The sequence below is a fragment of the Balaenoptera ricei genome, chromosome 16 (assembly GCF_028023285.1).
Source record: "Balaenoptera ricei isolate mBalRic1 chromosome 16, mBalRic1.hap2, whole genome shotgun sequence".
Classification (NCBI taxonomy): domain Eukaryota; kingdom Metazoa; phylum Chordata; class Mammalia; order Artiodactyla; family Balaenopteridae; genus Balaenoptera; species Balaenoptera ricei.
In genome coordinates, this window is record NC_082654.1 from 14,007,493 (window position 1) to 14,022,585 (window position 15,093).

At 35.1% G+C, this 15,093-nt stretch overlaps 1 protein-coding gene across 3 annotated transcripts in view; it reads left to right on the forward strand.

Moving 5' to 3' along the window:
* The window catches only part of SHTN1 (shootin 1), a 101,586-nt gene that overhangs the window by 49,325 nt on the left and 37,168 nt on the right, over window positions 1-15,093 (forward strand). For all 3 annotated transcript variants that reach the window (XM_059900259.1, XM_059900257.1, XM_059900258.1), the window contains 3 exons: window positions 6,501-6,647; window positions 8,843-8,996; window positions 10,803-10,902. In XM_059900259.1, coding sequence (XP_059756242.1) covers window positions 6,501-6,647; window positions 8,843-8,996; window positions 10,803-10,902 — 401 coding nt within the window. The remainder of the gene's footprint in view (window positions 1-6,500; window positions 6,648-8,842; window positions 8,997-10,802; window positions 10,903-15,093) is intronic.

A 15,093-nucleotide genomic window follows, 5' to 3' on the forward strand; every position in this document is an offset into this window, starting at 1 on the left:
TCTGTTTTTGTGCCAGTACCATATTGTCTTGATTACTGTAGCTTTGTCGTAAAGTCTGAAGTCAGGGAGTCTGATTCCTCCAGCTCCATTTTTTTCCCTCAAGACTGCTTTGGCTATTTGGGGTCTTTTGTGTCTCCATAAAAATTTTAACATTTTTTGTTCTAGTTCCGTAAAGAATGCCACTGGTAATTTGATAGGGATTGCATTGAATCTGTAGATTGCTTTGGGTAGTATAGTCATTTTCACAATATTGATTCTTCCAATCCAAGAACATGGTATATCTCTCCATCTGTTGGTATCATCTTTAATTTCTTTCATCAGTGTCTTATAGTTTTCTGCATACAGGTCTTTTGTCTCCCTAGGTAGCTTTATTCCTAGGTATTTTATTCTTTTTGTTGCAATGGTAAATGGGAGTGTTTCCTTAATTTCTCTTTCTGATTTTTCATCATTAATGTATAGGAATGCAAGAGATTTCTGTGCATTAATTTTGTATCCTGCAACTTTACCAAATCCATTGATTGGCTCTAGTAGTTTTCTGGTGGCATCTTTAGGATTCTCTATGTATAGTATCATGTCATCTGCAAACAGTGACAGTTTTACTTCTTCTTTTCCAATTTGTATTCCTTTTATTTCTTTTTCTTCTCTGATTGCCGTGGCTAGGACTTCCAAAACTATGTTGAATAATAGTGGCGAGAGTGGACATCCTTGTCTTGTTCCTGATCTTAGAGGAAATACTTTCAGTTTTCCACCATTGAGAATGATGTTTGCTGTGGGTTTGTCGTATATGGCCTTTATTATGTTGAGGTGGGTTCCCTCTATGCCCACTTTCTGGAGAGTTTTTATCATAAATGGGTGTTGAATTTTGTCGAAACCTTTTTCTGCATCTATTGAGATGATCATATGGTTTTTATTCTTCAATTTGTTAATATGGTGTATCACGTTGATTGATTTGCATATATTGAAGAATCCTTGCATCCCTGGGATAAATCCCACTTGATCATGGTGTATGATCCTTTTAATGTGTTGTTGGATTCTGTTTGCTAGTATTTTGTTGAGGATTTTTGCATCTATATTCATGAGTGATATTGGTCTGTAATTTTCTTTTTTTGTAGTATCTTTGTCTGGTTTTGGTATCAGGGTGATGGTGGCCTCATAGAATGAGTTTGGGAGTGTTCCTTCCTCTGCAATTTTTTGGAAGAGTTTGAGAAGGATGGGTGTTAGTTCTGTAAATGTTTGATAGAATTCACCTGTGAAGCCATCTGGTCCTGGACTTTTGTTTGTTGGAAGATTTTTAATCACAGTTTCAATTTCATTACTTGTGATTGGTCTGTTCATATTTTCTATTTCTTCCTGGTTCAGTCTTGGAAGGTTATACCTTTCTAAGAATTTGTCCATTTCTTCCAGGTTGTCCATTTTATTGGCATAGAGTTGCTTGCAGTAGTCTCTTAGGATGCTTTGTATTTCTGCGGTGTCTGTTGTAACTTCTCCTTTTTCATTTCTAATTTTATTGATTTGAGTCCTCTCTTTTTCTTGATGAGTCTGGCTAATGGTTTATCAACTTTATTTATCTTCTCAAAGAACCAGCTTTTAGTTTTATTGATCTTTGCTATTGTTTTCTTTGTTTCTATTTCATTTATTTCTGCTCTGATCTTTATGATTTCTTTCCTTCTGCTAACTTTGAGTTTTGTTTGTTCTTCTTTCTCTAGTTTCTTTAGGTGTAAGGTTAGATTGTTTATTTGAGATTTTTCTTGTTTCTTGAGGTAGGCTTGTATAGCTATAAACTTCCCTTTTAGAACTGCTTTTGCTGCATCCCATAGGTTTTAGATCGTCGTGTTTTTATTGTCATTTGTGTCTAGGTATTTTTTGATTTCCTCTTTGATTTCTTTAGTGATCTGTTGGTTATTTAGTAATGTATTGTTTAGCCTCCATGTGTTTGTGTTTTTACGTTTTTTTCCCTGTAATTCATTTCTAATCTCATAGCATTGTGGTCAGAAAAGATGCTTGATATGATTTCAATTTTCTTAAATTTACTGAGGCTTGATTTTTGACCCAAGATGTGATCTATCCTGGAGAATGTTCCGTGCGCACTTGAGAAGAAGGTGTAATCTGCTGTTTTTGGATGGAATGTCCTATAAATATCAATTAAATCTATCTGGTCTGTTGTGTCATTTAAAGCTTCTGTTTCCTTATTTTCATTTTGGATGATCTGTCCATTGGTTTAAGTGAGGTGTTAAAGTCCCCCACAATTATTGTGTTACTGTCGATTTCCTCTTTTATAGCTGTTAGCAGTTGTCTTATGTATTGAGGTGCTCCTATGTTGGGTGCATATATATTTTTAATTGTTATATCTTCTTCTAGGATTGATCCCTTGATCATTATGTAGTGTCCTTCCTTGTCTCTTGTAACATTCTTTATTTTAAAGTCTATTTTATCTGATACTAGTATTGCTACTCCAGCTTTCTTTTGATTTCCATTTGCATGAATATCTTTTTCCATCCCCTCACTTTCAGTCTGTATGTGTCCCTAGGTCTGAAGTGGGTCTCTTGTAGACAGCATATAGATGGGTCTTGTTTTTGTATCCATTCAGCAAGCCTGTGTCTTGTGGTTGGAGCATTTAATCCATTCACGTTTAAGGTAATTATCAATATGTATGTTCCTATGACCATTTTCTTAATTGTTTTGGGTTTGTTTTTGTAGGTCCTTTTCTTCTCTTGTGTTTCCCACTTAGAGAAGTTCCTTTAGCATTTGTTGTAGAGTTGGTTTGGTGGTGCTGAATTCTCTTAGCTTTTGCTTGTCTGTAAAGCTTTTGATTTCTCCATTGAATCTGAATGAGATCCTTGCTGCATAGAGTAATCTTGGTTGTAGTTTCTTCCCTTTCATCACTTTTAAGTATATCATGCCACTCCCTTCTGGCTTGTAGAGTTTCTGCTGAGAAATCAGCTGTTAACCTTATGGGAGTTCCCTTGTATGTTATTTGTGGTTTTCCTCTTGCTGCTTTCAATAATTTTTCTTTGTCTTTAATTGTTGCCAATTTGATTACTGTGTGTCTCGGTGTGTTTCTCCTTGGGTTTATCCTGTATGGGACTTGCTGCGCTTCCTGGACTTGGGTGGCTATTTCCTTTCCCATGTTAGGGAATTTTTCATCTATAATCTCTTCAGATATTTTCTTGGGTCCTTTCTCTCTCTCTTCACCTTCTGGGACCCCTATAATGCGAATGTTGTTGCATTTAATGTTGTCCCAGAGGTCTCTTAGGCTGTCTTCATTTCTTTTCATTCTCTTTTCTTTATTCTGTTCCGCAGCAGTGAATTCCACCATTCTTTCTTCCAGGTCACTTTTCCATTCTTCTGCCTCAGTTATTCTGCTGTTGATTCCTTCTAGTGTAGTTTTCATTTCAGTTATTGTATTGTTCATCTCTGTTTGTTTGTTCTTTAATTCTTCTAGGTCTTTGTTAAACATTTCTGGCATCTTCTCAATCTTTGCCTCCATTCTTTTTCCGAGGTCCTGGATCATCTTCACTATCATTATTCTGAATTCTTTTTCTGGAAGGTTGCCTATCTCCACTTCATTTACTTGTTTTTCTGGGGTTTTATCTTGTTCCTTCATCTGGTACATAGCTCTCTGCGTTTTCATCTTGTCTATCTTTCTGTGAATGTGGGTTTTGTTTCACAGGCTGCAGGATTGCAGTTTTTCTTGCTTCTGCTCAGAAATCAATTTTTGAAGTTAATTTAGGTTACCTTTTTAGTTACAAAAGGAAGATATATACCTTGTAAACATACAAACAATTCTCAAATGTGTAAATTAAAAATTGAATGTTTCTTCCTTACTTCTGTTCACACTTGTCCAATTAAAAACCAAAACCAGGACTTCCCTGGTGGCACAGTGGTTAAGAATCCGCCTGCCAATGCAGGGGACACAGGTTTGAGCCCTGGTCTGGGAAGATACCACATGCTGTGAAGCAACTAAGCCCGTGCACCACAACTACTGAGCCCACGCGCCACAACTACTGAGCCCACGCGCCACAACTAATGAAGCCTGCGCGCCTAGATCCCGTGCTCTGCAATGAGAAGCCACTGCAGTGAGAAACCCGTGCACTGCAGCGAAGAGTAGCCCCCACTCGCCACAACTAGAGAAAGCCCACGGGCAGCAACCAAGACCCAATGCAGCCAACAGTAAATGAATTTAAAAAAAAAAACAAAAACCCGAAACCAAAAACATGATCCCCCACACGGAAGAAACAACCGGTTGTCTTCATAACTATGTTAAGTTCTTGTATTTCCTCAACATAATTTCAATTTTTGATGACTTTCCTGTACTTTTTGAATGTATAATTTTCACTATTTAGTGTAGTTTTTCTTTTCTCTGTTTAATGGTGTGGATACCTTTTTCAACATGTAGTCCCAATATACTGTGAGACTATTATGTAATTAGTGTTGTTTTCAGACAACTCAGATGATGATATTTTAATGTCATTTTGGAAAAAATGAATTATATATTAATAACACAACATTTTCTTCTCATTCTTTGAAAAGATTTAGGAAAATTTCTCTGAAATTCTGATACCAATGATGTTATTTGTCTGGTAAGGGACCAACTTAATAACTCTAACCAACAAGTTCTTACCATGGCTAAAAACCAAATTCATTAGGTTTAAATACATCTTAGCAAAAGCATTATTTAGTATTTTATTTTAGTATCTTAAAGTCTAGAAAAGGTAGTCTAATGACTAATATTTTTCAAGTTACCATTGTTATTGAAAGGAATTTCTTTTCTGTATGTTCTTTTCATCTTATATTGTAATTTAGGGATTGTTACAGGGTTTTGCAAAAGAAATTCATGTTATTAGCATCCCTAAGACATATCTTTATTCTTTTCTCTCCAAAATAACAGAGTTGAGATAATTTATAATCATGTAAAGTTAAGCAAGTTTTCCTGAGTGCTACACGGAAAAGGAGATCTATCCCTTTTCCCAAGAGAGAACCAGAGCACAGAGAAGCAGTGCACGGAGAGTAATAAAGCACCCTTGGCATTGATGGTCACTTGTGTCCTGCATTGATTGTCTTACTGCTGAGCTCCCACCTCTGTCCTGGTCAACCTCGCTGACTGCTTCCTCTCTGTTTGCTCGTGGCCTCCGAGCTGTCTTGGTGAAAGGCCTCACTTGTTGGGAAGCCAGAGAATCTCACTTACTTCAGCTGCTTTTTGCTGGCCTTTCATGTTGACTTCTGAGATATTTTCTAAGATAACCAGCAAGGGACCTCAACCAGTTAAGTTTTAATAGGGAAAAATGTATAAAAAAATAATTTTTTAAAATAATAGTAACCTGCAATAAGTCATTTCAATTAAACCATTGATCTCAAGTTTAAGATACTATGATGGAATACTGATTACTCTTCCCTAGCGTGTGGATACCTCCCGTCTCACTTTTCTCCAGCCTGGCACTTGTGCACACGCACGCATTCATTCACGCTCTATCTATACCTATTCTTACAGAGAAATGAGGTGTTAGATGGAGGAAGAATGTAAATTTCACTTGAAAATGTTGTTGCTCTACTGTAAGATAGGCCTGATATCAGAATTTGAAAAACATTTCATGCTTGGAATCACCCATTGGCTGACTTGTTTAGGGTATTAAGGAAAAGAAATAATGGGTGAATAGAAAATAATGTTGCCTTCAATCACGTAAAGTTGTGAAGATTAAGTTAATAATATATGTAAATTGTTTTATAAAATGCTCAGTAAATATTAATATACCTTTTTCCTTCCCTTCTTTACCCTCTTACTGTTAACTACTTTCGTCACTGGGGAAAAACTAATTTAAAACAGAATCTTAGGTCTAGTAGATAGCAGAGGACGGAGATTAGCCAGATGGTTAAGAGCGTGGGCTTGTAAATCAGACAGATCTGGGTTTAAATCCTGATTTTGCTTCTCACTTGTGTCTTTGAGAAAGCTGCTTTAACCCCTCGGAGCCTCAGTTACCTTATTAGTAAAAGTGGGGTAATAATAGTGTCTACTTGACAGTGGTGTTCTAAGGATTAGATGATAAAGTGTATGTAAAATGATTGCCACCATATCTATCCCATAGTGTTTAGTACATTTTAGCTTTTCATAGCAGATACATTCGACTCATAGGATTGATGTAAGGATTAAAATAATGTGTATAAAATATTTAGTAGAGTACTTGGCATAAGTTCTTGATAAATATTAGCTGCTACTGTTAGTATTAATGTACTTTAAAGCAATAATAAAATATTAAAAACTGCAGTATAGGACTAAACTATTGTATATATACTGTGCTGGGGCAAGGGTAAAGGTTCTAAAGATTATATAAAAGTTATGAATGAAATCATAGCAATCATTACTTCTAAAATCATTATACTATAATTCAGAAATTGCCTTTAACTTTTTAATAAAAACTCCATATACTTTTCCTTTTGCTCCAGTTTTAGTTGAGGAGATGTGTGAGAATGATTGGTATATATATTTTTATAATTAACTTTTGCAGATGTTTATTGAACAAAACAAGCTAAAGAGACAAAGCCATCTTCTGCTACAGAACTCTGCTCCTGACCAGCAGCTTTTGAAAGCTTTAGATGAAAATGCAAAACTCATACAGCTCCTTGAAGGAGAGAGAATTGAGCATCAACAAAAGGTACCAGATTTTCTCCTGGAGTTTTAATACACACACATACTTAGATTGAGAGGAGTCAGTCCAGTAGCTCATAGTTCCATATTTTGCCTAAGTGACCAAGTCCTTCCAGTCTTTTCACCTTTTAGAAAAAATAACTACCAAATGAATTTAATTTATAGTACCCAACTAAAATTTATGCACTGTTGTAGGCTTTATAATGATCTTTAAACTGTCCAAAGGATCAGAAGAAGCGAGGGAAAGAGATAAAACTCAAAAAGAGCTTGGATAATGCAGTTTGGAAATGCGCATTTCCAAGTTGAGTTGATTGTGTTTTGGGAGACTGCATATACTAGGAGAATGTATTGTGTAGTGGTCTCAAAGAGCTTGTTGGAGGGCATAGGTTTTTTTTTTTTTTTTTTTTTTTTTTTTGAGACCTTCCCTGGGCATAGGTTTTATTCAAAGAGGGAGGAAAAGTCCATGTTAGTAGTAATTATTTGCTTAGAGAAAATTTCTGATTTTGTAAACTTGCACAAATCTATATGTTTAAAGACTTCCTAAGTGGTTATTTCAATTTGTATGAGCAGAGCTATTCCAGCTGACACAGCCTACCTGTGTGTGCTAGGCAGAAAGGATAGTCACCGTGGTGGGTGAGAAAGAGAGGCAGAGAGGAGGAGAGGCGAAGAGGTGGAACAAAGCCTTTCAAATTAAAGAAACCACTTGAGAAAAATTACATCAGTGTTTATACTACTTACAGTGTACCTAGTTTGTGAAGGAAAGGCTGTTAGCTGCCATTTGTTATCACCTGTTGAAGTCTCTTTAAGCAACAATATTGACATTTAATCCTTGGAAGTTCCTGGAGTTTTTACCAAGTTGGTTGTGAGGCAGAGTTAATTTTTTTTTTCTTCCATAAGAAATGTTGGCGTATACGTAGAGAACCTCTAGATGAATATGTGGTAACTGTGCTTGCCCCTGGGAAAGAGGCCTGGGGAATAGGATGGGAGGGAAATAATTTTTTTTGTCCCCATATGCAGGAATTACCTTTTCAAATGAAGAGAATGAAAGAAGGTTTATTTTTATTTAGCTTATGCTAGAAATTTTGGTTCTGAAAAGTTCTACTACTGTAGTTAACTCATTTAGTAAATAATGCTTGCAAGAACCTAGTAAATTGTATTGAGGATGGGACTAAATTGTTGTGTATGTACCTTGTTGGGGTACGGGGAAAGGTACTGAAGATTAGGTAAAAGTTATAAATGAACTTATAGCAGTCAGTACTTCTAACCTTATTATACTATACTATACAATTATTCTGGATAATCTTTCATGTATGTGGTTGAAAATATTTCTTACCTGTCTATAAGTTCCCTTGCAGATTTAGCAATCTTTAAAACACAACTGTGTTGTTTTTATGATTGTAATAAAACAAATTTTTTAAATATAGAAAAAGCTAAAGCAGAAAATTAAGATTCGTTAAAAATCTCATATTTTGGTGCATATCCAAACTTTATGTAAATGTGTAGTTTTATGAATATAGCTTAAATGGAATCATGCCAAGCATATGGTTCTATAACCTGATTTTTTTCATTTGGTAATGTATATTTCCATGTCAGTATATAGTGAGGTTATGTGATTTTTAAATGGTTGCATAGTATTTCATTTAATGAACATAACTATAATTTATTAAATCAGTAATGTTGGCGGACATTTAGGTTATTTCCAAGTTTTCCCTTTTATAAAGAACATTCTAGTTAATGTATTTGAACACTTGTCTTACTATTTCACAAATTCTAAAAGTAGTATTACTGAATCAAGGGCCTTTTCTTCCTTATTTTTTTTTTTTTAAGGTTTTTGGTATTTGTTACCAAATTGTCCCACCAAATTTTTAATATTACCTGAGTTTTTCTTTTGAAAATGGGCACAAAAGTGTTAATCTGTTTTAAATGAATTTTTTACTTAAATTAAATGAATATTTTACTTTTTCTACTCACATTTAAAAATTAAATTATCTGGGATATAGTCTTCAATAAATTTATATTGAATCACACTGCTGATAGTGATCTTAGGTATTATTTGTATCCCAGGATTTGTGTGGTTTTTAAGATGAATTGTAATCTCTTTGCTATGAAGTGCAGAGTAAAAGGGAAACATTTATTTTTCCCCTTATTTTCCTTGACAAAGGAAAAACTGTCACCACATAAAAGTCTGTTTATAACTTATAGGTCAAAAAATTAGAAGAGCAGCTACAAAATGAAACTCTCCGCAAAGAGATGCACAACCTCAAACAGCAACTGGAGCTTCTAGAAGAAGATAAAAAAGAATTGGAATTGAAATATCAGAATTCTGAGGAGAAAGCTAGAAATTTAAAGCATTCCGGTAAAAGCACTGAGTAGCCTTTTATGTCTTATTATTACTATGTGAATCTCTCATGACCAGTACATTTACTGAATGCTATAGAAAAATACCAAGATTTGTTTTAAATTTCTTCATTTCTGACTATTGTAATTCATTGGAACGGTCGCTGTAATCAAATGATTCACAAATATTTAGACTTCTGTTTTGGACTCACAGCCTTTATGAGCATCACATACAGAATTAAGAGACGGAGATATCATTAATGTGGGAAGACCAAAACTTCAGCATTTCTCAGGGCTTCAGAGATGAGTGTTCGTTAAATACTTATTTTATTCATTTTAGGGTGCATTTTTAAAAAGAATTAGACTTTTTAAGTTTATACTACCTTCATCTTTGATGTCTAATTATGCACATGAAATAATACTTTCAGTATCACACCTAACAATAAACTGGGCAACAATATATATATTAAATGGAAAAACTTTTAAAACACCAGGAGATACTTAAACGATTTATTCATTCAGTTCTAGAAGGCTTAACAAGAATGTGTGAGTTGGATTACTACACAGGGATAAGTAATAAGTTTCTGTTGGAAAGTGGGTAATTTAAGGGGGCAGGTTGTTCCCTTTATAACAGCTTCAATATTCACTTCAGATATTTTTGGTTAATTTTATACTAGAATTTTGAAATCTGTACAGAAAAATCAAGTAGGCTTTTTTCCTTTAAAAAATATTCAATGCTTGCTAATCCACAGTGAAAGTGAATTACAATTTATTTTTTTAAATTGATCTAAAATTAAGGAGTAGTCCATTCTTTTTAGTTATTGTCTGCTGTGTGTGTACCCAGCCATACCCAGTACCCTAGGGTGCTATAAAAAATATAGAAGAAAAGAAACCATGCCTTTTGTCCGTGAGGATCTCAAACTCCCTTTAGAGAAACAGACACATGCATATGAAATAGCTAGAGGATTCTTGGTGTCAGGGAGCCTGGCCCCCACTGCTTATTTAAGTGTTGACGGTAAAAACAAATGCACAAATCATTAAGGTAGTCAGTCGTGGAAAGTAGAATGGCTGCGTAGAGGGAGAGCTGTTCCTGAGTGCAGTACCTTTAGCCCATCAGAGCCCAATTAGAGGCATTCACATCTGTGGTATAAATTCAAATTGAGTTTCTTGAAGTCAGGAACTGTGTCATGAACAGCACTGAGCATAGGCTCTTTCACATTGTTGGAGCTTAGTAAGTACTTGTTTCGTTAATGGCTTGAATGAATTGAATGAATAAATTATATTTCCAGAATGCTCTTCAAAAGAGCAAAAAGTTTCTGAGTTAGACACTTGAGAGTCTGAGTCTGGTTAAAATCAAGAACTCTAGGATTTGCAGTTTTTGAAGGAGATTAAGTGGAGGAGGAAAGTATGCTGTTAAAATTCATTACTAAATGTCATCTTTAAAATTAGTTCTTGGTCTGTATACTTTAAAAGTCAAGTATTAACAATTTCTTAGTGTTTGAGTAGTAAATTCTATTGTTAACAAATATTTCTTCAGCCTACTCTCAATCCTTACTTCCCACCCATCCAGCCATTGTCTTGATTTTTTTTTTCTTTTCCATAGTTTGTGTATATAGCAAAAAGATGGTAATTTTTTTTTGTAACCTATATAAGGCCTCTCTTACTGATGATAAGTTTAAAGGGTTCTGCAGTTTCATACTGAAATTTCTAACTTTGCCTTAATAAAAGAACTTGATTTTGAGAGTGGTTGTTTTTTCCTTTACACGTATATAAGGTGTTAAGTTGCTTATTTCAGCTCTTTTCTGAATGCTTGCTCTCTGTGCAGTCGATGAACTCCAGAAACGGGTGAACCAGTCTGAGAATTCAGTACCTCCCCCACCTCCTCCTCCACCACCGCTTCCTCCTCCCCCTCCAAATCCTATCCGGTAAGCACGTCCAGGAAGACTGCTCTGCATCAAATGTTAGTCCTTGTCAGAGAAACTGAAGTTTATGCTTTTGGTATCCTTTTTAAGCAATATGGGCTTAGATGCATCATTTTGAGGGGCGTGGTGGTAAAAAGTATGAAAGATATCAGCAGGTGTTTCAGAGAATTTTCTGAAGGCCAGTGTATCATTCCTTTCTTGTAACATATAAAGACATCTTGTGGCCTACAGTGTTCTTCTGTTGTAGATGTTTATATTTCATGTGGATGTTCCAAACCAAGGAGCTAGACATGTAAAAAAATTTTTTTGATACTTCAATTTTAAAACTTCAGTCCGTATCATTAGGATTTCCTTTAACTGGAAGATCAAGGAATTCTGAGCTTCTCCAGAATGTTTTCATGTTTTTCTCTCACTAACTTGAATTTGAAAAGCTATGCTTTGTTCAGTTATTTAAAAAATAAAAGTACTGAACTAACAAAAACCCAACAGATCTACTTTAAGCCACTGAAGTAGTTAAGGCAAAATAATTTTTACACGTGATCGATCCAAGAGTCAATTGAAAGAATTTCAGGTATTTAAAGTTCTTTCTCTCCTGGGTAGCTAAATCTGTAGGAGATATTCTGAATTTGACATTTAAAATAGGAAATTCATCACTTTGATCTTTTTCTAAGGTCTAGAATTTTGAGCTTGATAAGAAAGGTCTCTTCTGTCTGTGAGGAGGGAGAACTATTAAAAAACGATTATAATCTTGCTGTTGGCCTTTAATTTTTAGTCTCTGAAACCTTGAGAGCCCTTAGAATTAAAAGTAAAGTATAACCTAAATAGAATATTTTCTCAAAAAGCATCCTACAGTCACACTGAGAAATGAAAGTAGGACTCAGCAGACTATGTATATCTAAAGCATGAACTCTTATAAGGCCCGTTAAAGAAAATTTTCATTGAATAACATGAATGATTTTTATTTTAAGATGAATTTAAGTAGTATAAGATATAATTTCTCAGTAGAAAGAGATTTTTATTTTTTGGTAAGGAGTACTTTCTTGTCAAAAAAATATATTTGCATTTGTATTGAGTTTCAATGGACTTTCAATCCACTAATCAAGGTTTTCCAACTTTGTTCCTGAGCTGTTTGTTTTACCCTGATGTAGATCATGGATAGAAGTGGTAGTGGAAGAAAAAGACTAGAGCCTGTGGCTTCTTTAAGTGACTTTATTGCTTTCCCCTCCTCTTCCTGCTCATTTGACTTAGAGGACAGATGGGAGAGAGTTAAGAGAGGAAAAAGGCATATCTTGGTCATTTTGTAGTAATGGAGTGAAAGGACAGGTCCTGGCCAGGTGTGGCTCATGGGGAAAGGGTAGGGTATATTAGTGTATTAGTCAGGGTTCTCCAGAGAGACAGAACCAATAGGATGTGTGTGTGTGTGCGTGTGTGTGTGTGGACGTGTGTGTGTGTGTGTACATGTGTACATACACATCATATACATAAAAAGAGAATGTATTCTCAAGAATTGGTTCACATGACTATGGGGGCTGACAAGTCCCAGGATCTGCAGGGTGAGTCCGCAAGCTGGAGACCAAGGAGAGCCTGTGGCATTGTTTCAGTCTGAAGGTCAACAGGCCAGGAAGAGGCAGTGTTTCAGTTTGAGTCAAAAGCAGGACAGAGCAGATGTCCTAGTTTCAAGGCAGTCAGGCAGGAGGAATTTTCTCTTACTTGGGGGAGGGTCACCTTTTGTTATATTCAGGCCTTCAACTGATTGAGTGAGGCCCATCCCACATTAGGGAGGACAGTCACTCAGGCTACCAGTTTAAATGTTAATCTCATCCAGAGCCCTCACAGAAATACCCAGAATAATGTTTGACCATTTATCTGAGTACCCCATGACCCAGTCAAGTTGACTCATAAATTAACCATCACAGTGGGTGTGAAGAACACTTGAAGAATTTCAAGGTGAATATTTTCCACCTGGGGCAGTTTTAGCCAGAGGTTTGGATGATTGGTCCCAGATGTCTTGTCCTGGTCTTTTCATCTGTCCTGTGAAACTCACACTATCTATTGATATTTTCTCTTTAGTCTAAGCAACATCTTGACAGTTCTTTTTAATATTACAGATGATTTTCCTGTGGACACCATATCAGTCTTCAACTTATACTTCAGAACATTTAAAGCTAGCACTTTCTCTTATCTACTTTGGTGGTTTGCAGTGTTGGACATATATTCTTAGTTCATTTATGTAAATACATACAACTGTTCTGAGCAGTACAAATAACTTCTTGCTTTGTAATCTTTATGTACAATAATACACATTCTCAAAACTTCCCCTCAGAACCAGAGATGGGGTCATTACAGAATGAGGAGAGGCCTCTGATTAGTGAGAGCCCTCCTCAAACCCCACCCTTCTATGGAATGTTAACAAGTAGACATTGAATATTCCTGTCTTCAGTTGACAGAATGGAAAAAATAAAGTTTGCATCATTTAATTCCCTCACCTTATGGATTAAAATGTACTTTTTTTGAAGTTCTGTGCAAATTAGAAGTTTTATAAAAGTAATTTAATTACATTTTGGGCCACTGTGAGCCCAAAGAAGACTAACTAGATGAAGTTAAAAGCTCAGTGACTGATTGTTTCCCAGTTGGTAAGTCCTGGAAACTTCACAGGGTAGAGTAGGATGTAGCACTTTCTTTTTGCTGTGCTTTGTGGGAGATTGTTCAGTGTGTGTGAGAATTTTAAGAAAAGGCAATTAGGGAGGGGATTAATAATATAACCAAAGATAGAAGTAAGAAGTAAAAAAAAAAAATCTAAAAATGATAGTGGTTAAGGAACATCAAGTTGTTCTGTCCTCAGAGCAAATAGTACTGTGTATCCAGTTGCCCCTTTTTCTGGAGGCAGCATTATGCCTCTCTTCCCAATTTATCTTCCTCAGGACTGTATTTTGTCAAATCTAGTTTACCACACTGAGGACATTTATAATGTAGTTGAAAGAATTTCAGAGTACTTGATTCATTTTTTTTAAGTTGTTTTTTTTTTTTTTGGTGGGGGTGATAATGTATATGTAGAAGTGTACACAAACTTATGTACAGTTTAAAATAATATAAAATGAGTATCCACGTAATCACCATCAAAATCAAGAAATAGAACAATGCTAGTACCCTCAAGTCCTATCCTTTTATCCTTTTCTTAAAGAAAAAGGTTTTTTTTGCCTATATACCTATCCCTAAACTACTGTAAATACATATACGGTCTGTTTATAACTTTATATAATTGGAATTGTAGTGTATTCCTTTGTGTCTTTTTCTTTTCACTTTATATTATTTTGTAAGATTCATCCATATTATTTTATGTAGCCAGAGTTCATTCATATTCATTGATACATAACCCACTTTATGAATGTCCCAAAATGTATTTATCCATTGTAATACTGATAGACATTTGAGTCATTCCCAGTTCAGGGAAGTTATGGATATTCTACATGAACATTCCTGTACATGCTTCCTGGTGCACAAGTGCTTGTATTTCTGTAAGATATATGGAAGTTGAATCACTGGCTCATAGGATATGTCTATCTTCATGCTGAACAGTTTTCTAAAGTGGTACTATCAATTTATACATCTTCAGTTTGAGAATTCCTGTTACTCCACAAACCTACCAACACTTGATATTATCAGACTTAAAATTTCTTGCCTATTTGATGAGTGTTTAGTAAAACCTCAGTGTGGCTTTTATTTGTGTTTTCCTAATAACTAAAGAAGTCAAGCACCTGTTTGTATGTGTGTTGGAAATTTGGACATCCTTTTTTATGGGGTTTCTTGGTTTTGTCCTTTTTTCTGTTGGGTGTGTGCTTTTTCTCATTGATTTGTAGAGTTTCTTTTTATTCTTTATGACGTCTTTTAATGTATGGAGGTTTTAAATTTTCATGTCAAATTTATCATGATTTGGATTTTACACAGATTTTTAAAACATGGACCAGAGAGACAGTGGTCTGAATATATGTTATCCCTGAAGTATCTGGTCTATGTTGTGCAGATTCAGATGTTTTTATGCCCATATTTCGCAAATAGATATTTACCAAAACATCCCCTAATTCTTTTGTCCTTCCCTCTGAAATGTATTACATAGATAGCTGTTTCTGAATTTTAAATATGGATATTGAAAGGTTTTCTGTATCTGTTTTACTTTGCAGATGTCTCTGCATAAAA